This window comes from Plectropomus leopardus, chromosome 22 (assembly GCF_008729295.1).
Source record: "Plectropomus leopardus isolate mb chromosome 22, YSFRI_Pleo_2.0, whole genome shotgun sequence".
Taxonomy (NCBI): domain Eukaryota; kingdom Metazoa; phylum Chordata; class Actinopteri; order Perciformes; family Serranidae; genus Plectropomus; species Plectropomus leopardus.
In genome coordinates this window covers 23375449-23400304 of record NC_056484.1, presented here as the reverse complement: position 1 = coordinate 23400304, position 24856 = coordinate 23375449, and the positions used below count along the sequence as shown (strand labels likewise).

Genomic DNA, 24856 nt, shown 5'->3' with positions numbered 1-24856 from the left:
TCAAAGGCGACTGCTCGGCTCAGTCTGGGGCCTGTGAGGGTCAAAGTACTGACAACTATCTAAAAGTGCTGATGTGAAAATCTGTCTTGTGAAACTGGTTTCAAGACTCTCTGAGCCTGTGCGTCTAATCCTGTTCTGGTTATAATCTTATTATAGTGCACAGAATGAGTGAGCAGGTGGAGCATTAATGTATTTACACCACGTCAGATTATCAGACCTGCTGTACGGTGTGTATTAGAGTTTCAATACAGTGTCCAGTTTCACTGAGAGCATTCATACTGCTCACAACAGGTCAGTGACCTCCCCAGAAACTCATTGAACCCTATTGCCTTTACGCATGGTAAGACTCATGTACAACACAGTGGAATAACCCTGCAGTGATGCTTTCATTTACAGATTTGTTATTTCCTAATCACTTCTTGAACTGTTAACTTTGATAACCCTTTGAAACCTGAGCAAATGGGCTTGACTTCAAAAACATGGGGAGAAGGCAATGAGCGACTTTGGAGGAAGTGACCCAAAAAAAAAAAATAGTACAAGAAATATATCTAAGAATTAGAATAAAATAAAATAAAAACAAAGAGGAAAAAAGTTGTTTAAAAGGCTACATTTTTTATAATAAGAACATTATGATAATAATTCTGTAAAGTATTTTTAAACATATAATTATGATTATTATACATATAGTTTTTGGACATTTTCCACTTTTTTTTTTTTTTCAGAAAACTTCTTGCCAAGTTGCCCATTACCATTTTTCCTATTATCAAAAGAAAGCAACCCAGTCTGCTTGCGAGGGTATCTGAAAGCACAGGAGAACACAGAGACAGCGTTCTGAGGCGGCCATGTGAGTTAGTTTAGCTGTGCTGAGGTTATAAGCAGCTGTTGGTTTTCAGAGTCCCTTGAAAAAAACTACTCCATTTAAATTATTGAAATATTTATTTATTTGTAATTCTCCATATGTGTTGAACTGTTTGCTGTGCAATTACTAAAAGAGTTTTAGGCTGGCTTGGTAATAATTAGGAATTAATGAATCTGAAGTTTATCAATCTGAATGTCCTAGGAATTTAGGAATTAATTTCAGAGTTGTAAACCATAGTGTTGCCGCAAATCTTAAGCGATATTTATGAAATGTCAATAAAACATAATTGTGAGATGAATGTGTTTCCACTGAGGGATGTTCTGTGACTTCTCCTCTGGTGATAACATTCCAAGAAGCATGGTGACGGATGTTCAAAACATTAGTAGCTCTGTTTTTATTGCAGCCACCACAGTAGCCGTCATTATTTCCAATCCAAGGCCATGTAAGTGTGTTATGGAGCCATAATGGAAAGGCAAGCCCTTTATTCGTGAGAGCAGCTTAAAATAACTAACACAATAACAAAGATATTGATCCCAGCAGCTTAACATCAGATTCCACAACACAGTAAGAAATGTATTATGTGTGATGTAATTATTGTCTACCTCCCTGGTCTTAAATAGCTTTGTAAGAGGAGCTCTGGCGAATCAGTCGATATCATGAGATCACTGATATGAATCGGCCCGACATACTGACTCTAAGAAAGGCACTTTAATGACATTCATGCTCTCTCTCCTCTCAGTCTGCTCTGCTTCTGTCTGCATAGTTCTTTCTCTCAAATGTATCCGAGACTTATTTGCCATTACCGCAGTGCTTCCATCCGTGCGCTAGCAGGAATCACATTGGCTTCACTTCTTCATGGAAATTTAAACTGGACTGTGACTTAAGTTTTCCATGTACTGCTTCTTGTATGCTGCATTTGTGTTTTTCCTGTTCAGCCAATCACACGCAGAGACTAAAAATATATATGATTTTATGCAAGACAAGAATAGTTAACTTGTTTTTAAACTTATATTTCTGCATACAGTCCACACTGTTTTGAATTCATAGTGCTGTTATATATTGTTTACAGTGTTGTACCTGTTAATTAAAGGCAGCATTTTTATTGCAAATTAAAGGAGCACTTTACCTCATTTTACACATAAATGCAATGGTTGCATTTTGGTGACATTTTATACATACCACAGTAAGTCTGCAGCCCATGGATGCTCTTTATTACTCTGCACTAAGATTTATTACTGCTGATAATTACGATACTCACCACTGCCCTTATTAAACATGTTCAAAAAGCTAGATTACTCTGCATGTGCAGGTTATTTTCACTAAACTTCTGAAATCCAGTTTTTCTCACTGTGCACTTGCATCCTGGAATAATATGCAGAATAATCTAAGGTTTGCCTCACTTTTATTCTTAGGGCAGTTTAAAATTTAATTTGCTCCGATCTCATCTCCAGCTGTTTATGTGTCGGTTGATTCAATTGCTTAAATTTTAACTGCTTTAGGTATTCTAAAGGGATTTATAGGGATATATTGGCAGAGATGGAATATGCTATAATAATCTCCTGAAAGTAAGTGTAATTGTTTTTGTCACCTTTGAACAGTGAAATTCAACTTGGGACCCGCAGGCCAAATCTGGCCCCCAATAGGTGCCCCACCCCCCAACCATCTTCTACTTCACAATAAGAATAAAGTGATTTACACTGGGAATATTTATTGTACTTTTAGTATACATAAAGTGCCAGAGTGCATAAAACAACATCAAAATAGAGCTTGTTTAAATATTAGACATCCTAAAATCTGGGAAAAGTCCTAAAATCCTAGAACCTTACTGAAATCTTGGAAATATACTAAAATCTTGGAAATGTCCTAAAATCCTAGAAACATCCCAAAGTCCCCAAAATGTCCAAAAGTCCTAGTAATGTCCCGAAATCCGAAAAACATGCTAAAATCCTAGACACATCCTCAAAAGAAGCATCCCTAAGCAGAACTGAGTATCCCTGCTTCAAAATGACCCGTTTATATCCACACACATAGCAGGTCCTCCTCCACAGAGTCCGCCATGTTTTTGCACAGTAGCCCAGAATGGGCAAACCAAATACTGGCTCTAGAGAGGGCCATTCATGTTTTCATGCCAGCCACCATAATTCTCCTACATGCTTGGCACATGGGAAGTTGATCAATCACTCAGTCACTTATTTGTCACATTGAATTACACAAGGTACAAGTGAAATGTGATCCCATCAGCTCCAAAAACTTGTGCTCTGTAATTTGTGCATGTTTTATATCGTTTGTTTCATTGTTTGCAGATGGTTCTGGTAATCCTCGGTTTCTGGTTGTGGAATTATTTAAAGTTATGATATAAAAATAATTATTAAGTTATATATTTGTTACTGACATGATGTAATTGAACTGTCTACACATTCTGACACCAACAAGACAGCTGCATAGTCATTCCTCCATAACATGGGCATCGCTGCTCTGCAGCTGCATCTGCACAGTGTCAAGCAGTGATCCACAGCAGGAAGAGGACAGCACCACACACTCCCACCATTACACCAGTCCTTTTTCACCATAAAGCACACTCCTCCTCTCCTTCTTGCCAAAGTCCCCTGCTCTGTCAGATTGGCAAGTTGTAAAACCTTCTCCTGGTTGAATGGCACTAACCAGGATTTAATCAAATTTTGATGAATCAGAGGATATTACACTTCCTGATGTCTATCTGGAAACTTATGTAACACAGAAATCATACAGTTTATTTTCTAGCGCCTGTACAATGGTTAACAGAACGCTGGCGTCTTTTCTTCTCATCTTTTCTGTGACATTTACTGATGTTTACATTGAAAAAACCTCGACCTGGCTAGCTAGCAGCTAGCATGCTCGATGTAAACTGGAGGAGAGTTTACAGACTGGTGAGTTGATGTCCTCTTCCTGATGAGTGACTCTTAGCCACACGCCACCACCGTTCAACATCAATCTGCTTGGTAGCAATCTGCAAATTATGCTATGCTATTTTTTTTTATTTATTCAAAACCAAACCTACAAAACACAACTTTCGTAAACATTTACCAACATAACTTTACATCAACTTCTTAACATGACAATGCCCATCCATGATTCTTTTTCTGAAGCTAACCCACATAACCTTACTTTCCTAAACCTTATCTGTGAAGAACGTTACATGACAACACACAACCATAGCCTTGTTAGCAAGAAGAAGTCAGCAGAAGAAGAGTTTACAGATTGGTGAGTTGATGTCCTCATCCTGATGATGAACTACAGTCACATGCCACCCCCTTCCAACAACAATCTGAATGGTTTAAATTTGCAACCTCAGCTACTAGATGCCACTAAATCTTTTCATTTTATCATTCTTATTTTGCATCACCATTTTTAACTACATTTTCTTACTGAGTCCCTGATACCTATAATCTTTTGTTTTGTTTTGTTTTGTTTTGTTTTGTTTTGTTTTGTTTTGTTTTGTTTTGTCTTTCTTTATACTAAGCCTTATTGTAAATGAGGTTTCTACCTTAATGTATCTCCGAATTAAAATAAAGGTTGAATGAACATAAAGATTACTATGTATGACAGAGCCTGTAAAAAAACAGATATTTAATGTCCTCTATGGCTCTAGAGGAGTTTTTTCAAGTCAGAGAAAAATTATTGGTACTAGAATGTTTAACAAAAATACCTTTCTGATCATTACTGAAAACCCTAAAACTAGAATTTATTTTTTTCCTAAATTGTGTATTTTGGGCTAAAGAACCAATGACATAGTATGATTTTTTTTTTAAAAAGGGTTGTTCCTAATCTATTTCCTCCCCCACTCACCCCTGCAGATGGACAGCGCCTCCGAGTTGCAGCACTGCTCAATGAGCTGGTTGCAGCTCTCCACCATGCCCTCCAGCTGAGCTTTGTCGCAGGAAACACCCAGAAACCGCGCTAACTGTTCCACCAACGTCCCCAGATCCTGCAGAGGAGAGGAGAGGAGAGGAGAGGAGAGGAGAGGAGAAGAGAAGAGAAGAGAGGAGAAAAATGGGGAGTTATGAATGCAATAATCACACAAAAACAGAGCACAAACTGCCTCCCTGTTGAATTCTTAAATAACAGCGAGGCAGTGATTCTGTTTCCCCAAACAGCATCCACCCACAGCTGAGAAGAACACACAGCTCACTGTGCTTAAACTATCTGTGCGGCACAAAGCAGAGAAACACTGAATACAAACATATGACAAGGACAGATTGTACAGCTCATCTAAGGACGGTAGAAAACAGGCTATCAGTCTGCAGAACTGGGTTATACACATGCATGTGTTCTAGGCAGGTTTAGTTCGAGGCTACTGACCTGAAGCTTTCACACATGAAGCCAAACTCTCTCTGCGATGACATGTAAAAAATGTCTGCAGCAGCTCTGTTAGCAATGCTGGGAGAAATGGGTGAGTTGAGTGTGCCTGTCCTTAAAGCCCATTTGCCAGCCTATAGAGTCCCATTGTGAACCCGGAAATGTTGAGTACCCCAAAGTTTTATACTATAAATGCGTAGTATGGGTCCCCAACATTAGGAAACTGCCAGATTCTAAATTGCATATGCTGGGCAATTTGCATAATTTGCACTGCTTGGCCAACTTGGACATTATATGGGTGATTTGGGGGATTTTTGAAGATGCTGAAGCCATTTCTGATATTTTCAAAATTCAAAATGTATGTTTTAAACCAGAAGTCTGCATACTTACCAAACATAACTGCAGTTGGGCTGATATTGATTATTTTTTTATTAAATGTATATGTTTTAGAGGAAATTAAACTGACTGGATTAGACAGGTAACTTACTCTATCTTATTTATTTGAAGTAATTGAAATAACTTCTCATTAGTTATTAACTGTACTATATTTATAACATGAATAGAACAATGCTTTAAGTTAACATCTAAATTCACAGACCATCACACTGAGTTAATGCACAGTTGGTAAATGTTGGTTAAAAAAAAAAAAAGTCCTGAAACCGTTTCTTTCCAGAAATGGATTGTTAATGGATTATTCTAAAAAAAAAAAAACAAACAAACAAAAAAAACAGAAAATGTCCAAATAGGCCAAGCAGTGGCTGAAATACTGTCAGTATATGTGATTATACTTAAAATAATCTTGGAAACTGATTGCCTTAACAAAGGAAAGTAAATATACCTAAAAATTTAATTTAAACAGAACTTAATTTAAACAAAACTTAATTTTAAGTAAAATTAAGAATTAGACACAGAGTTAACATAAATTAAGATTAACAGTTACATTTACCTACATTTTCAAGGCAATTGATTTACTTTATTCTTTTTTTTTTCTGTAAAATCAACTTGCGCCATTTTTGCTTCTGTGGGTTGCAGGAGTGAAAATGAGTCAACCTCAACATTTCTTGAAGACAAGCGGGAGAACAAGAAGACACAAAACTGGATGCTGACTCTATGGGATGGTTTTTATGGCAGTTATCATGTTTTTCCTAAATGATGTACACATTTTCAAAGCATTATAATATCTCAAATTGCTTGAAAAATAGTGCCTATGGCTTGTGTGAATGGGATACAAAGTTTGCCTTTTTGGCTGAGTCTGGAATGTTACCTGCTTCAGTTGTGGATATTTATATGAAGTAGAGGATTAACAGTCAGCATCTGAGGTATGTGTCATATGTCTTTATCAGACACAGGGCATCTTTAAAATGATTTTATGCTTTTTGAACAATTCCAAAGAAAAGTCAAATGTTGATGATCATTTGTGTTACCTAAGAAATCTGTTCTAAGAAAAGCCTATCTGCAAAAGACAGGGCATGTTTGTGTCCTCGTAAATGTGATAACCCCAGATAATGCAAAAAGGGTTCGGAGTTTTATGTAAGAATGTTTTGCATAAAAGACAGATAGGACACATGTGTCTGCCACCTGACACAGAGGCTACATGCTCTATGTGTTGGTCCGGTTTTACTTAATAATTAAATATAGTTCATAGTGAGAGTCAATTGTGAAAAAAACTCACTCATTTCACTTCTTTTGGATTCAGAAAAATGGGATTAAAAACAAGAAATAATGTAAAATTGTAATCTGTGGGCTACATTGCTAGCAAGGTAAACTTCATGTGTTCAGAAAAACATGTCAAAGTGGTTAAAGATAAGGGTTAATATGAGGAGTGTGCATGTTTAGAGAGTCCCCTCAGTAGACACAGGTTAAAAAGTAACCTCCAACCAGAGAGTACACAGTTTCATTCATTAGAACAACACCTTCGCTGGAGAGGGTCTCTGAATTAAAAATCTAAATCTAAATTAATCTAAATTACACCAAACGTCCCAAGAGTCTGGGTGACTGAGTGATGCCCTGGAGTTACATCACAGTCAAAATAGGAGATAAAAACAAATAGAAGAGATGGTGATGATGTTACCTTGTACATATCTTCATATTTCAAAAAAAGGACATTGGAGTCCATGCGATGTTCCCAAAATTCCTGAACATGTTCAAACCAGGAGCCATATCCCACTAAGACAGAGAGAGATACAGAGATAGACACAGAAAGAGAGACAGCTAAATTAATTTACAGTAGTATTTAGACAAAGAACTTAAAACCAGAAGGAAGGTCACAGTGGCCCAATTTTCCAGTGACCTCCATACTTACGCTTGTCATTCATGAAGCGCCGGCAGAACTCCTGGAAGGTTCCCCGGTAGCTCATGGTCCTGAGAGAGCGGTGGAACTGGTAGTAAGACACCACCAGATCCTTAGGGTTACGAGCCATGTAGATCACCTAGGAGACAACCACAACAATACTCAACAATACTTAGAGTCCAAAACGTAATATTATTCCCATGCAATGCTGTTGGAGTGCAGTCCTGCAAAAATGCACAATGTCCTCTTTCACAGACTGCATATTAGAGAGTAGACTATGTTAGACAATGCAAATATTTCTTTCTGAATCACTACACAATTTTAAATAAAATCATAATTTTAGTGTCAACTGAACCTTTTGATAGAACAAAAATGTAATCGGCATTTAGGATCTATTAATTGTATCATATGTAATACATCTAGTTTTAATGCTTATTTATTAATCTCAATTTTTTGTTGTTTTTTTCTTAACAAAATGAAAATGCACACTGGCTTAGGGAATTGTACTGTAAATGGCTTTCTCATTTCAAAGCATTTTTTCACACTTTTGTGACTAACCCTTTACTCTGCTGTATTGTATCTCCATATGTGCTTACAATAGAGGTTGCATTGGCATCAATGCATCATCATGACTTAAGTGTCCTGCATTGACTTATGTTATGTGTTGTTAAATGATATACAGTTCATTGCACAATGTACCTGAAACATACCTCAAAATATCAACACATCTGTAATCTTCTAAATGAGTATGTGACAAATGTAATTTCATTTTTAAAACTTTGTTTTGTCAATTTTTAAACTTTGTTTAAAAATGACTAATAAATCTACCTTCTACCTTCTTTATGTATTTAAAAGTCCCAGGTATTGTTTACGGCTGTCCAGTGTCAGTGCACTGACCTTGGCCTCTCCATTGTGCATGGCCGTGGGGAGGAATCGATAGGGAAGATGGCTTTTGATCAGACGAGGAGATGTCAGCTCCTGTGGAAACACAGAGGAAGTTATTACTTATATCTGCTCTGCAGCTGTTACATGGGTCTTATCTTATCTGCTCAGAAAGTCAGGTGAACAAGATCTCTATTTCTTGGAAAATGCGATGAAGTTTTTCACTCAAGGAATATTCTTGGCCTCAGTGGATTTCCATGATAACTACTAAAAATAAAAAATCCATAACCATCTTAAACTAAAAAAAACCAAGATGTGACTCCACACACGCAGGTTTAATAAATTAATTCCACATTAAATCTATATGACAGGTTATATATGTAATGTTTTCCCTGTTTTCTTCTATACGGAGCATGCACAGGTGACAAGCTCCAGCCACAATGCTAACACGCTGTGTCTGTTCTGAATGTGCTGTTTATATGAGATTTTGGTCTTTTTTTCTCGTCTGAACGAGGTTGAGTATTAAAGGTGCAGTTGATCTGGTAATACAAAAATAAAACCGAAAGAGATGTGTGAATACTGGCTATTATAGCTATTGGCTATTATTTATGTTGAAAGACATCCTGGTTTCAGATGCATTTTACTGAAAGTATAAACTGTTAAGTCTTTCCATATTCCCCTGTTTTTTATATATTTTCAAGTAGTGCTTAGGAACTCTAAATGGAAATGCCAGGATGCAAAAGTAAAAAAAAAAAAAAAAAAATTATTTTGAGAAGACCTAACCAGCAGAAATTGACACATCCAAAACAAGCATCCTGGAACAGCAGCTGCCTTTGAAGCCAACATGGAAAAGTGGCCAAAGTGTGACTGGGCCCATAAATACTTTTTCACACTGACGTACATTGTTAAAGAGACGTCTACTACTCATTGGATACATTTTTTTGAGCAACACAACCCTTGCAAAATGATTTATTTCACAAACAGGGTTGTGTTCCATTTGGTCCAATAACATTCAAAAGTCTTGAAGAGCCACATGAAATCATTTTACCCCATTTAAACTTCTCGCAGCGCTAAACTGGACATTTATTCTCGAGTGCATCTGCTCTGTGGACCCAACGATACGGAGGCAGAATGGAAGACGCAGCAAATTTCACTTTTTCAATTTCACCTTTCATAGGAATTAATGAGGCCCCACATCCAAGGCTGTATCCAGTTCTCTTTATATATCTGTGGTCTAAAGTTGGAGGGTTATAGAGTATCATGGTTTGAAGCATAGGGCCAATGACCAACCTGCCATACCTGACAAGCTGGAAGTGAGAACATGTTAGCTCTGTTTACTGGCAAGTCTTCTTAAGGAGCTTCTCTAGTGCTTTGCATTGCACTCAAGGAGATAGGGGATTGTGAGAGTGTAAGTTTCAGAGGCTCAGTTATACTCATTTGTAATGCCTAGTGTGAATCACCCTTTAAAAAGAAAAGAAGGTTTGTATCCCAAGCTAAGATGACATCATCTGTGATTTCTTTTTCAGACTTTGGAAGGGTGAGGACATTATGCAAGTGTTATCACAGTCCCCATCATGAGTCATTTGACATTAAGAATCAGTGCTGTAATAAAAGGGCAATGGAATTACAAAGTATAATTAAAGTTTACAGTTTTGGTTGCCTTTAAAACAGAACACCCTTAACAGTGGAACAGTTTCAAGAACTGTGGGCTGAGATAGAGACCTCCTCGATTAACTCTAGTTATTCAGAAAAGACCTTTTCCTACTCGTTTTAAAGTGCTTTAGCCATTGTCAGTGTGGAAGGATTTAAGTAACTAACACAATGCAAGGCACCCCTAAAAGGTAGCACAAAATATACATTTGCTGGGTAACAAGGACTGGATTACCCAATCCCCTTTCCCCTTGCTTATACCTTTTAAACCTAAAGGTAGCAGTTTATTGCTGCCATTATGAACTTTACAGACTTGTAGGTCAACAACTTTTGTTTGAACCAAACCAAGGATATCACTCATGAGTCCAGTCTTTTTACACGTCACCAAGTCGACACTTGGAGACGATCGGTCAGTAACCTTTCACGCCGATTTATGATGTTCTATGTATCCTTAGCGCATATTCCTATAACATCCTGAGTTCCGAGTGAGATGTTAAACACGTACATAATGTGCAAGACGCATCATTAGCAAAATAAGCTGTTAATGCCATGGCTGAACACTTCCCGCTTGGAACCAATGACAGTTTCAAAAACAGGGATTCAGAGAGCCAGACAACCAATCCTGTCAACTTGGAGCTTTCGATATAATTTGCATAAAACTATGGCAAAAAAAGGCATCAGAGATGTGCTGGCACATATGAACTCTGCCAGGAGGTGGTGTTACTGTTTTCAGTGTGTTTTGTCTTCTTCTTCTTCTTCTTCTTCTTCTTCTTCTTCTTGTGTTGCAACAGCCATTTTGAATGATGTCAGTCAGACAGGTGACAGGAAGTCTCACATGTTTAGTTTTTGCCAGCAGATACAGAGGTTGAGGTAGTTTCAAACAAATCTGCATCCATCCTTCTTTTTTGCCTTATAGAGAGCATTGCCTGTGAGTATTTTTTATTTTGACATATCTTTAAGGCATCATCACTGAATGTTTAGGCATTTTGATTGTTTTCTTTATAGTTAATTTGGTGGTTATGCAGCTGTATATTGGCTATGTAAATTTCTGAAACATGGTTGTAGTGTATAGTGAATAGTACTAATTCATACACTTACTTTAAGTTGCTCAGGCTATAAATGTTTCACAATTCTTCCATTTACATATATTTTTGTCGTTTTTATATTTATACCACAGCTAAATGCCTGAAGTTTGTGTTTTTTGTTTTCTTTATGTTACACTCTGTCAATAATTGAATCTTTTTAAAGAGGATAGTACAACTGTCATTTGTCGAGGAGTTTATCTGTCTGCATAGTCGCATTCAAGTCGAACACTGAGGGCAGAATAGGAGGAGAAGCCAGGTGTACTGAAGCTACTGTACGTAATGTATTATGCAAGTCAAGTTTCACTTTCACTTAAACTTATCAAGTTGTGATCAGGAATAAGGTTTATCCATTAGAGACACATCATTAGCTGCTTAACTACATAGTCAAGCCGAAGGCTCATGTTATTTATTACCAGCTCGTTCTCATTCCCAAGTCATTAAACACCAGTGATGATGGTCAGTTATTTTGGTGTCCGATGCCAAAAGCCACCTTCCATGGTGGTAAATCATACTAATCTGGATGAACAAGGCCAGATGTTACATGTCAGAGCTATATGATACACCACCAGGTAGTGTCAGTTTCAAACACTGCCAGTAACAATTTAATATAAGGAAATGGAAAGTCTCTGCAGGTTGGGAGGGAAGGGTCCAACAAACCCCAAACTTTCACCCAGGAGCCCGGTGTTCACTTCTCATATGAATGTTAAGCCAAACCATGATGTGTTTTTCTAAATCTAAGCACATGCTCTTACTGCAGAAGGAAATAAACATAAATACAAGGAGTTTTACTGATGTAAGTTTTTTTTTGAAAAGTGCTGTATGCATCTAAGTTGTATTGTATAACTTGTATTATACATATCCTGTGAAAATAAAAATGCATTTTGAAAAGACACAATGCATTTGCAATTTAACAGTAATTTGACACGCCCTCCTAAAATGTCAACAAGGATACCACGGGCGTCATATATAGATGTGAATGTCCATTGACCAAGCATTGATGTATGACTAGTTGGAATGTGTTAATACCACCGTTTCATTGTAGAGTGATGAGCAGAGTTGAAGGTAAGCAGGTTGGTTTGAGATGCAGGACTGCAGTTGAGAAGTGGGTGGAGAAACAGGTGGCAACCAATTATATTCATAGATCTATGCATACAAAATGAGACTAAGCTGTTGAGTTACATGTAAGCAGTTTAAGGCATGAAGAGATTTTTTGTCATTAAAAGAAAACCTCTTGTGTAATTTTGGTGATCATAGATGAGTTTTTGGGGTTAATTATTTCTCCAGAGGAACATTAAATCAACCTAACTGTTTGGACAGACAGTCCTTGAAGTGGCAAACTAGGTGTTGGTTTCTTCTAATGCTGCTGAACCCAGCAAAACACTGCAGGGCCACGACAGAGCCTGAAACTCCTGCACTCCAAATAATTATCATGCAGGCTCAAGAAAAAATGAATTACTGCTAATCATATTTCAGCTACATTACCTGTATGATGTCCAGGCCAGGTTGGGGGTACTCTAAGACAGGCAGCTGTTCATCAATGTTCATAAGGCCGATTTCATCTGGGTCTGCTCCCTGACTCACGAGATACACAACCTCCTGAAGTAGACTGGTGCCTACAAGGAGAGAACAAGAGCACCATCAGCCCTGGGATGTCAGAAGAAGAACAAGGAAAATGGCTGGACACTAAGAATGAACTTAGAAAAAATGAAGGCCAAACTAACTGTGGGAGTTGGTTGAGACCGAACCAAAGCTCAAAGCACAATGAATCCTCAAGCTGAACAGAAACATGACTCCAAATAAATGTTTGTCTGTATAATGCAATAGCTTGTTTTTTTGCAAAAAAGTTAGCGATAGTGGCCCAGTGGATGCAATTTTAGAAAATGACCTAACTGATTTAGATTCACACTCCATCACAAAAAGAACCAAATGTTAAATTTTTGGTCCACAAATTCATCTCCCTTGTAAAAATGTGGTGCCAACATTATCCACATTGCAGTTAAACCATGAGAAAATAAGTACTTGTTTAGTTTTTCCCACCTTTTCAGTCTGCCAAGTGACTCAGTCCTTAATTTGCTGCTTTTACCAACAGTCACTTATTAAGTATGAATGCCAATCAGTGCCTGCATTATGCAGACACTGATTGAGAGAGTCTTTCCTCATAATACTGCTGTATTCGTTGCCATGCCAGTCTGTGCTGGTGTCTTAATTTTGCTTTGCAGATATGTGGGAGTGTGACAGCCTGACATCCCACACACTTTTTTTTGAAAATTTTAAAAATGCTACATAGTGAAGGCTTGAGGCAACTGTCCCATCACACCATATGAAACCTTCTCATTCTGAAGTCGTCAAATACAACCTTTGCAGTGATTTTGGCATAAGATCCCAACACGTAAAGCCACCTTTTGCTGCTGTATGATACGCCACTGGGTAGTGTCAGATAAGAGCACAGCCTCACAGAACTGTTTGTGGTGTGATGATATGCCGCTGAACGGTGCCTGGCGCAGTAGCATGATATGCAGCCGTCATTTGAAAACACAGTGGGACAGAACCTATTATGGCCGCATCATACACCACAGGCTGGTGTCAGGTTGAAAGACTGCCGGTAACAACGTAACATATGGAGCACGAAGGTCCCTATAGAGTGTGCTGAAGTGGCAGTAGTTGGGTCCAACAAACCCCGGACTTTCATGCAGGTTTCCAGTGTTTGCTTTCTGTCAGAATGTGATGTTTTGTTTTGTTTATTTCGACACCTTATAACCCTAACTATCCGTGACAACAGCTTTTGTTGACATCCCAGCTTTGGTTGCCAAGTGCTTTTGTTGCCTAAACATAACTATGTGCTTTTGTAGTGTAATCCTACTATGTGCCTTTGATGACATCATGGTGTCAGGAGCGGCATCCTGAAACGTTAACAGCAGATGCAGAAGGATATGCAGAGCGTAACAAAAGTCCACTGACAGAGCAGCAGCTTGTGATGACTTGGGATGATAACATGTTGGAAACCTAAAAGACACTGCTTCATTAAGAGAGAAAAGCAACTACTCAGGGTTGGATCAAAGTACGATCAATATAGTAAAAAGAACGTATACATTTGCCCCCAACATCTGGGGCATCCGGGGGCTTAGTGGATAAAGCAGGCACCCCATGAAGAATGGCACTGTTTGTGCCGCAGCAGCCGCAGGTTCAAGTCCAGCAGGCGGCCATTTGCTGCGTGTCATCCCCTCTCTCTCCCCCTTTCACACTGCTGATCTGTCCTATCTAATAAACACAAAATTGCCAAAAAATATTCATTTGTAACCAACAAATGTGAGTGTTCACTCTCTCAACTTTTAATGATGCTCACATACTGTGTTTTACCACACTCGCGAATTTACAAATTTTTATGCAAGTTGCCAGGTTTGAAAAAACAAATCTAAACACCAGCCACACTGTCAAAAAAATGTAGACACTTTAAGTTAAAGCAGCCTGGCCTCACTCTTAGAGCATCAAAAGACAGCACTTTGGAAGTGGCCCTTGGTGGGGAAGCACAATGCACCCTTTAGTGCCTGTATGAGATACACCAGGTTTTCAGTCAACTCTACATCCATAATTTGACTGTCAGAACAGTAGACGTGGAATTAAAAAAACATGGAAGACCATTTAAAATGGGCAAGGTGGAAGGTAGATTGGTCCAACAGGCACAGGACTCAGGAGACGGGTGTTCCTGTCTTTTATCAATTGTTTTGTGTTGTTTGTAAAATGTGTGTCAAGATAGTTGTCTCCTACTGCAAACAAGTACAAATAAAGTAACCTAAACTTTTTGGGTGTGACCTTGGTTCAAAATACAAAAATTGAACTATGAATGAGAACTATTTCTTTTGAATCTATGTGAACTGAACTTTGAGCCAACTCTTGTGAAGTGTGAAGGTGCACAAACACTGGCTATCAATGAGAGCATGCCAACATTCTGCAGAAAAGGGTTACGTAGTGAGGACTGAATGTTCATATTTAGAGGAAGATGATGTGTATCTGTGTGGCCTCAGGCATGCTGACTATGAAACCATATCAACCATTTTATCAAGATTTTTGTTGAAAAGTTGCTCTTCCTCTTGAAGAAAAACTTTTTCCCATTTTGTTCCAGTTATGATGCACTTTGCATGCATGAAAGGTTACATTTGATGCGTGAAAAACTGATGTACTATCAAAATTCTTAGTAATGTTTAAAAGCATAGTTCCTTGATATCAGCAGAAACAGCTTCTCATTTCTAGATGCATTGTTTCAGCTGAAATGACATCAGTTGGCTTTACATCGTAGACCGGATAAAATAATAAATATTGCCATGATGTCACCCATTGGTTTGCGAACTCCAGTTTTGAAGTTTAGGCTGTTGTCATCTTGGATTTTTGGAGCAATTAGTGGCCGTATTTGGACAAGATCGAGGCATCTCGTCCAAAGCTGCTAGCTTGGTAACAAATATTGCATTAATATTAAGGTGAAAGAAGTATTCTTCAAAGTTTTACACTGAATTTACTCTGATAAAGAAGTGTTGAAAAATTTTTAAATAATTATAGACGATACATGTGCTTTTTGTAATTCAGATAGAGAATTATATTTGTTCTTTAACTGTGGTCATTCAGGTTTATTTTAGACCTGCAAAATTTAATAAATAGGAAAATGGGGGCTAATGTACAGATTCATGATGCCATATTTTGTGCTGTGTGGAATGGATTACAATATTACCTTTATGATTTAGCTTCTGATTATTCTTGGCAATTTCCATATCCACAGACTTTTAGACTTCACAGACTTTCACTCTTTTAAATGAATGGACTTTTGATCTTACTAGCTTGTTTTATTTATTATTTTTTAAGCTGCTAGCTTGGTTAGCACTGTGAATTTACAGCTATGGTAAATTGTGATATTGCTAAATTTAAATATATATATATATATATATAATAAAAAAAAGTATAAAACTATCAAAACAAAATGAACTATCCAGAAAAACTGAATATCCAGATACCCACGTAGAGGGTTTTGTAGTGCAACCAAATGCTGAACAAGACTTTTCTTGGCAACCAAAATGTTACAATTAACTTTTATTAACTGAAAATGCACAGAAATAGTGACAGCTACACCTAAACCTTTTACTCTGTGAATCTGGGGTTATGCCATGGTTACCTTGGTCCATCTGACCAGTGTTGTTGCTTTGGTAGCAACTTGTTAACTGATGGCACCCACCTGTCACTCAAAGCGGACACGCCCTCAGCAGGGTGGAAATTAGCACCAGCCACCATGATGGTAGAATATGCAAGTGGCTGCTAGATTTGCTTCACTCACCTGCCAAAAAAACAATAGTAATCTTTTGAGCAGCTGGTACATTTTGGAATCCACCAGCCACAGTGGCAGGTGAACAAAAACGTAAATATGTCCAGAGTTTTTTTAACTGGTGGGAATTTGTAAGTCCAAGCAGAGATAACCCCAAATGACATCATCAGGGTTATTTTGTCAGGCTTCATAAAGCTCCTCCAGAGCCACAGAGGACATTATACTCTTAAACTGATTCCCCAGGCTGAGTTGTAACTCCCCATGACTAGAGATTATTTTGGCATGTAGGATCGAGCGCCTCTTTAAATTTGCATCAGTTTAATTTTGAAAACCTCTGCTTTGCACAGCAGTGCACAGCATGCAGCCAAAGCAGGGGAGGCTCTCTCCTCTGTGTCTGTGCTTCTTATTATATAAGCCCTGAGTGTGTGTGTGTGTGTGTGTGTGTGTGTGTGTGTGTGTGTGTGTGTGTGTGTGTGCACAGCGCAGAGCAGAGGTGTGCATCTTGCAGGGGGACATGATTGAGCATATGGCTGATGTCAAAACTAGTCATAAATGCATTGCGATCATAACTGCAGAGCAACCCCCCACACACACACCAATTTATTGTACCTCGCAAATCCCATTGGCCAAGACTGTCACATGTGAGCCTGTGGCCTCACAGCTCTGCAGCATGCATCCTAGCCATGTGGCCTGCCATGTGCTTTCTTTCTTCCCTCTGCACCAGAAGAGGGCAGATACACCAACACAGAGCAGGTGCTTTTGACTGACTTCTTTGAACAGAAATGAATGCATCACAAGGCAGGTTTCCATTAACCCTCTAATTGCGCAAATTGAAATAACGAATATAAAAGGAGAGAAGCCCTTTAGCTCTCTCTCCCACTGAACACATCCAGCAGACAATGAGCAACGTTTATTTTAAGTGGTGATTCTGGCCACGCAGTGAGTGTTCGGTCAATATCATTACTGCATAGTCTCCATCAAAGTCCGACAGAAATATCGGCCTCTCTACATGCTCAGCTACGAGCTAGTTGCCATCTTTGTCTGATTTCTCTCTGAAAAAACCTGAACTGAAACAAAGCTGGGTGCTATAATACCAACACAATGAGCTGAAAGTTTGCTAAAAAGCTCTGCTACCCTGATAATTACTCTATAAGTGATACATTTCACATCACACATAGTCATTTGATCAATTTTTTCAAATGAAAAACTGATTTGTGCAAGTCTTAAAGTTGCTGGACACCCTGTAGGGAGCCCATGCAGACATGGGGAGAACATACAAACTCCACACAGAAGGGATCCTGACCATGGACTGAACCCTGTTCCAAACCAGGATTGAACCAGGAACCCTCTTGCTGTGAGGCAACAGTGCTAACCACAACACCACTGTGCCACCCTCCTAGGCACAAAATAATAATTAAAAAAATAACTCCTTCTGCAGTATATTTGAGATTATTTTGAGAAGAGCACTTTTCTTTCTACAGTCAGCATGGGAGGTAGTGAGTTCCAGAAGGGTCTGAATGAGTCATGGCTGTGTGCAATAAGCACAAGGTCTCTCTGGGTGGAATGGGAGAATGTTGCACAAATCTATGCTTGCAGGGCAAAACCTCAACAGGAAGCAGCACGGGCTGTTACAGTCAGGAGAGTTGGGCTCTTCTGCTTTCTCTCACAGTATCATGTAACAGAATGTGTACAGCAGTATGATGCAGCAACATGCTGCACTCCGCTCACTAACATCTGCAGACAAATATACACTACATTCATGCCAGTGGTGTAAGGTAGTTATGATGAGCCCAAGTGCACAATATTATGGGAATTACTGACTTTGCATCTAAACTACCAGCAGTTTATCCTGTCATCACATGATCAAATAAAAACCTGACATTGGGCAATATTATTATACATACTACCCAACAATCATTATTGCACATTATTGCATATCTATAACAAGAATGCCAAAGAAAACAAGAAATTATTTATATATTTTTTTAGTTTATGTAGAATAAGCATATCATTTTGTTATTGATCGCTACAGACTACTTTAACCAAAAAAGGAAAAAAGAAAACCATAGTACAGGTGGAGTTTGTCTTTTTGATGACGTAAATAAAAACTTTTTTAGTGTTGTTATTGCATATTATTGTATGTGTATTATTGCATATTTATATAGAATGTCAAAGAAAACAAGAAATTATTTAAGTTTTTTATAGTTTATGTAGAATCAGCATATAATTTAGGTAGGAAAAGTTGTAGTTTTATGGAGACCTTAATACTTTTCTAGCAGGGATTGTGCCCCACAAACCACCTTTTTTCAAACCTAGCTGAAGTGTTTTTGCGCCTGAACATATGACGTGCTGTGGAAACATAGAGTTTCCACAGCACATGTGCAAAAGTAATCCCAGCTCACAACGTGTAACTTTCTGAGAATGACGCAATGCAATGTTTCAATAATGTTTTTGTCAGCATATATATATATATATATGGAAGACTGACAAAATGTTTAGGTCAAAGTTGATTCATTTTCCTTGATGATGACTAACTTAGCTTTTAATTATAGCTGACTTTAGTTATATGGCCTACAGAACAAAAAAATGCCAATATAACCACTGTGCTGAAGTCACTACACTGGCTTCCAGGAAGTTTTGGATTGATCTAATAGTTTGTTTTTCAGGCTTGACAAGGTCAGGGACCCCAATACCTTTCTGCTATGCTCATGAACTATGACTTCAACTTCATCTGTCATGCTCCGGGCTGCTAGAACACGTAACCAAACGACATAAGGAGTGCTGTATCACCTTTTAAAGTTAAGTTGAAGACATTTCTTTTTAGTCACGCATTCCAGTAGTCTGGTTCAACAGTTTTAACTACTTATTTTAATTTATTTTATTCTATCGTTTTTAACCTGGGGGTGTTTTTACTGTTGTTGGTTTATTGATTTACCTATAGTTTGGTCTTTTTTGTTTTGTTTTACTTGTGTGTTTTCATCTTTTATTGTTCTATTTATCTTTTATAGTCAGTTAGCAGCTTTGTTTTGTGCTTGCAACTTGCTCCTTGTGCTTTGTGCAGCACATTGAGCTTTTACCTGGAATGTAAATAAACCTCTGTTTGCTTGCTTAAAGGTCTTCCCAAATTGGCATAGTTTTATTTTAATATTTTGTGGGACCCGTATGTGTGGGTCTTAAATTTATAATGTATAATGTATTAATAATGTCTTAAATTTGTCAAAATAAAAGTCCTCTGCTACTTTTAGATTTTTATCGAGGGGGCTGCATCCTCTGTGTCGCCCTGAAATCTCTACCTGTGGGTGTTCCTGTGCCACTGAGAGGCTAGACCAGGCGGAATGGGGGAGTGGGGAGGAATTAAGAGATGGTGGGTAATATGAGTTCTTCACGCATCCATCCATCATCCATATTCACTTTTTGCACACTTATTTGCATTTTTTTCTTTTTTAAAATCTTTTTTGTTCTCTGTTCATACTGTACATATCTTTATTATTATTGTTGTTATTTTATTTTATTCTTTTCTATTTAATTTTATTCTATGCTAAGTGCCCTCCTTTGCATATGTATTTGCATTTTTTTGCCCTTTAAAAAAAATTTTATTCAGTTGCTGCTCTCTTATTTGCTGCTGTAATGAAACAATTTCCCTCATGGGATTAATAAAGTATTTCTATTGTTCCAATTGTTTTTGTACTTTTAGTATACATAAAGTGCCTGAGTGCATAAAACAGCATCAAAATAGAGCTTGTTGATGAAATGTCCTAAAATCCTAGAAATGTCCTAAAAATCCCAGAAAAGTCATAAAATCTGAGAAATGTGCTAAAATTCTAGAAATGTCCGAAAATCCTAGAAATGGCCTTAAATCCAAGAAATGTCCTAAAATGTGAGTAATTACCCAAAATCCAAGAAACATCCTAGAATATGAGAAGTGTCCTAAAATCCAAGAAATGTCCTAAAATCCTAGAAACATGTATAGGCAGGTTGAGTATCCTCGCTTTAGTTAGTATAATAACTTCTCAAAGTGAGAATTTTAGGGCTGAGGATGTCTATGTTTGGTGTTAGTAAGGCAGGTGGAGCATCTGGGGGGACATTGTCCCCCTTGCCTATGCCCAGAACCGGCCTCATGCTAAACCAAAACAAACAGACAGAATTCCTGTGACAATAATCAATGTATCTATGCCCTTGTGCGTTCACTGACAGCGAGCTCGAGCTGCCCAACAGCCGTCACATGACCGGACCCACCCAGCGCGCAGCGGGGCACCGCGCGGCAGCCGGCCTGCAGCAGCGCTGCGCCACCTCACTCCACGTCTGGATGTAAACATCAACTTCATCTGCGTCTGACAGCGCGTGCTGTGGCGTCTGCTGAAGGCCAGCTCAGAGTGCGAGCTGACTGATGCACTATCAGATATTCATCGATTTCCGTGATACAGGCCTGTTAGATATAGGTTGTGTTGCACAAGCGCGATATAAACAGAGCTGTTAGGTAAGTGTGACCCACCCACGGCTGCTCACTATCAAACACCACCTGATCTGCAACTTTAATGCCTGTGGCCTGTGCGTCGTGTAGAATGAACCCCAGTGACTGCTCGCTCTGTGCTCTGATAGATATTTATATGAAAGTTTAACAATCTTAACATCTCCGCGCTGCATTCAGAGCTGCAAACACAGCACACACGTGAAGACAGGCACAGCAGGGTGACGTAGAGGCTTGTTTACCTGACTTCGGGTAGGTGACGATCCATATGTCGCTACTTCTAAGGGAGAAGTTGGCGATCTCCTCCATCTTCCCTCTGCAGAAGGGCGGCAGCCGCACTCCATCAAACTCGAAGTATTTGCTCTCAAACTCAATCGGCGTGCTCGGCGTGTCTGCCTCGCTCTCGGCCATCCTCGAAACCAGCCGCCAGTGCAAGGACAAGAAAACGCGCACACCCACGCGAACGTTTTTCCTTTTTGGGGGATAATTCAATCAAACGTGAGGGTGATGATGATGATGATGGTGGCGGTGATGAGGCTGATTTGAAACGCCGCTGCTGCGGATGCTGCACGGCAGCAGGACAACTTGACCTACAGCCAATCACGCGGGGGAGAAGTGATGTAATGCGCGCACACAAGTCTCAGCATCAGGACCACTCTCGCCCGAGCTCGGGGATGCGCGCGACAGCAGAGGAAGGATGCTCCCCAACACATTACACACATCGACACGCTCCAGTAAAAACTACCACCACAAGGCTGCTGTAATAATCCCATAATATTATGATATAATCCTGTGGTTTTGTTGTGTATCATGTAAGACTATTAGCATGTTGCTACAAAAAGTGTAAGCTTACAATATTATAGCCTTTATTGCTGTGTGGCTCACAATGTCAACTTGATTAGCTTTTATAGTGTTTCTAAGTGCTTCAAATTTTGTTATGCAATTAGTATAGTACAGTATAGGTTATAATACTTTAAAGGGACAGTTCAGCTGAAAATCAAAAATAGGCCTACATATTTTAATATTAATATAAATCATCAGCGGTCTTTGTTTGCTGACGTTATCTAACTTAGCACACAAAGCTAGCTTCAGCTAATGTTAGTTAGCATCTTACCTCGGAATAAACAAAGGTGCTTTTATTCATCTTTGATGGGTTGAGCTGTTCATGTGGTTTTCCACACTGTTTTATTCATATCTAATATTTCTCTTCTTGGGTCTTCGGCTTTGGGAAGGCGAAAAATTCTACACCTGCCTCTAAACTTTTTTGGATATCGACTGTCAGATTTGTAGGTCCCATAAGCACACACTTCCGCATATTGGCTTCTGCATATTGGCTCCTGCTAAAAGCATGACAGGCCACCCGTGCATAGTTAACGGTTGCTAAAGTAGGATTGGGCAGCGGCCTAGGGAGGGGCTTTGCGAAGGGTCAATTAAATGGCCTAATCGAGCTATAACTGTAGTTAAACTAAACTGTGCATGAAAACATACTGAGTGTGTCTTTCCAGAAATCATGACCTGGTTGCTGAGGTTAATCCTCGGATCTTGTTGTGAGCAGAACATTTTCTTTCCAGGAAACTACACCCATCAACCCATTTCACCATGTGTACATCTACCCATGGACAAGATGCTTGTGCTGGTGTCAGCGTGATATGTAAATATTAATGCAGCATTAGTTAGTTCAGTTGTGCTAAGCGAGCTAGCCGTAGAAGAATATCATTCCTACATGAAACTGTTTATGACCATAGATTGTATAAATAAAGGATGTAGCTACTGTGACGTCACCCATTGGATTGTGGACTGCTGTTTTGAAGCCTCATTTTTTGGAGTTAGAAGTGACCATATTGAGATGAGAGGGTGGAGCTGTGGAGGAGCGAGGGAGGATCTGAGCCTGCTATTTAATACATCCATGGATCTGACTCACAGACTACAGCAGTGTTTCGCAGACTGCCTGTCAATCAAGTGGCCCGCCTTTAAATATGCATAAAATTAAAAATCATCCCCCCGTACAGATGTGATAAAGGTTAAAAGAAGCTATCGAAACCAAAATGTTTTTGTTTTTTTTACTACCAGGTTGTAAACATGTTTATTTTTGCTGTAAAGCTGGGCATTTCAACATGGAGGTCTAAGGGGATCGCCTCTGGCCCCAAAGTGGCCATTAGAGGAACTGCAGCTTTTGGCACTTCTGCATCTGCTTGTTTTTTTCAGCAAATTGCACAATTGAAATTGGGAATACACAATGTGTCTAATGGAAACAAGTAAATAAAAATAAATAAATAAATAAATAAATAAACGACTCACAGTCAGCAGTAACTGGCTCCCTCATGATGCAGCAGGAGCTACAAGAAGTGTTATTGCATCACATAACTCTTCAAAAGTGGAGTGGATCATCCAGAAGTTATGAATCCACAATTCCTCTGTGATATCATGAAGTAACATCCCACAGAATTCCCACATACGTGGCCGCTCCCACGTATAAGGGGCTTGCCTTTCCATTATGGCTCCATAACACACATGTTGTCTTCAAGTGGAAATAATGACTGCTAGTGGGGTGGTTGCAAAAAAAATAAAGCTGCTAATGTTTTGAACATCCATCAGCATGCTTCTTGGAATATTATCACCTGAGGAGAAGTTGCAGAACATCACTCAGAGGAAAAGCAGTCATCTCGCAATTGTGTTTTATCGACATTTAAAAAATATTGCTTAACTTTTGTGCGAATTTGTAATGAAAACCCAAATAATGTGTGTGGATTATCTTGAGTAACAAGGTCATGATTTCTGGAAAGAGACATTGCTCTTTAGTTTTAAAAATGTTTGTTTGTTTGTTTGTCTTTTGGCACCGCAAGCTGAATGCCATCTTGTTTCATTATATTGGGGAGAAGGCAAACATCTCTAGTGTAATATCTGGAACAGCACTACAGCTAAGAGGAAAAATATTTATTTTTGAATAATAATCAGCAAGCAGCTAAAGCTTTTCCAATCAGTGGGGACAGTATGAACTTGGTCAAATCTATAACTCAGGCTTCTCTTTCTCTCTTTCTCTTTCCTGCTCTTATGTAAAATCACACAAAGGGATAGCGTGCTCTAGCACCATTATCGACGGTGTTTGGTCACCACAGCGAATACACAGGAAAGTGAAATAACTGTCAATGGTAGAAAACAGAAGTAGGCGGAGGCTTGGTGAGAGTCTTCTTTCGCATCTGTTTTTTTGTTGTTGTGAAGTCACCACGTGTTTTCCATCCCACTTGCTGTTGATTGGCTGTTGTGTCGAGAAAGAAATTGATGGACGTGCATGAATCCAATCATGCTCGGGGTAGCTATGTTGCTTTTACTGTCCCTCGGTGAGAACAAGCGCATGACACTTTTACTAGCCTACACTTTTATCACCTGATGAAATCAACACTGGATAATAATATCACAAACGCACACATTAGGTCGTGCCTCTTAGCTTAACGCTTTGAAATATGGAGTTACATCACTTTCCTTGTGCTGCTTTCACATGACCCCAAGCGCAATTTCTTTCAAAAACGGGGAAAATGCAATGAGCAACTTGGTAATTAATGTTCCACAAATTGCAAGAAATTTGTAGATTTAGAAAATTATTAAAGCTAGGGAAAATTATACTTGTAATAGGCCTATTTATATTTATAGTTATAATTACTAAAATTGTTACAGAATTATTATAATTTATTTTATTTTTTTTGTCCAGTTTCTTTTTTTAATGTTTTTTTTCCTAAAAAGAATCCCAACTAATTAATGAATTAATTTATATTACTTTTTTTTTTTTTCTTTCTTTCTTTTTTGTTTTTTAAACTAATTTCTTGCAAACTTTTGGATAATTTCTTCTTTGGTTGCTCATAGCATACCTCCCATGTTTTTGAAAGAAATCAAGCCAATTTGCCCAGGTTTCAAAGGGTAAACGGAACACTACAAGTGCGCACTTGTAAAACAGTGAAATTGCTGTGAGAATTTGATGCTTAACTTT

At 38.6% G+C, this 24856-nt stretch overlaps 1 protein-coding gene across 1 annotated transcript in view; it reads right to left on the bottom strand.

Annotated features, from left to right (window-relative positions):
- The window catches only part of sult4a1 (sulfotransferase family 4A, member 1), a 28830-nt gene extending 7370 nt beyond the window's left edge, over positions 1 to 21460 (bottom strand). The window contains exons 1-6 of the mRNA XM_042511569.1: positions 21117 to 21460; positions 12584 to 12714; positions 8382 to 8462; positions 7497 to 7623; positions 7266 to 7360; positions 4685 to 4823 (exon numbers count right to left, since the gene is read on the bottom strand). Coding sequence (XP_042367503.1) covers positions 4685 to 4823; positions 7266 to 7360; positions 7497 to 7623; positions 8382 to 8462; positions 12584 to 12714; positions 21117 to 21285 — 742 coding nt within the window. The 5' untranslated portion in view covers positions 21286 to 21460. The remainder of the gene's footprint in view (positions 1 to 4684; positions 4824 to 7265; positions 7361 to 7496; positions 7624 to 8381; positions 8463 to 12583; positions 12715 to 21116) is intronic.
- Positions 21461 to 24856: the final 3396 nt, after the last annotated feature.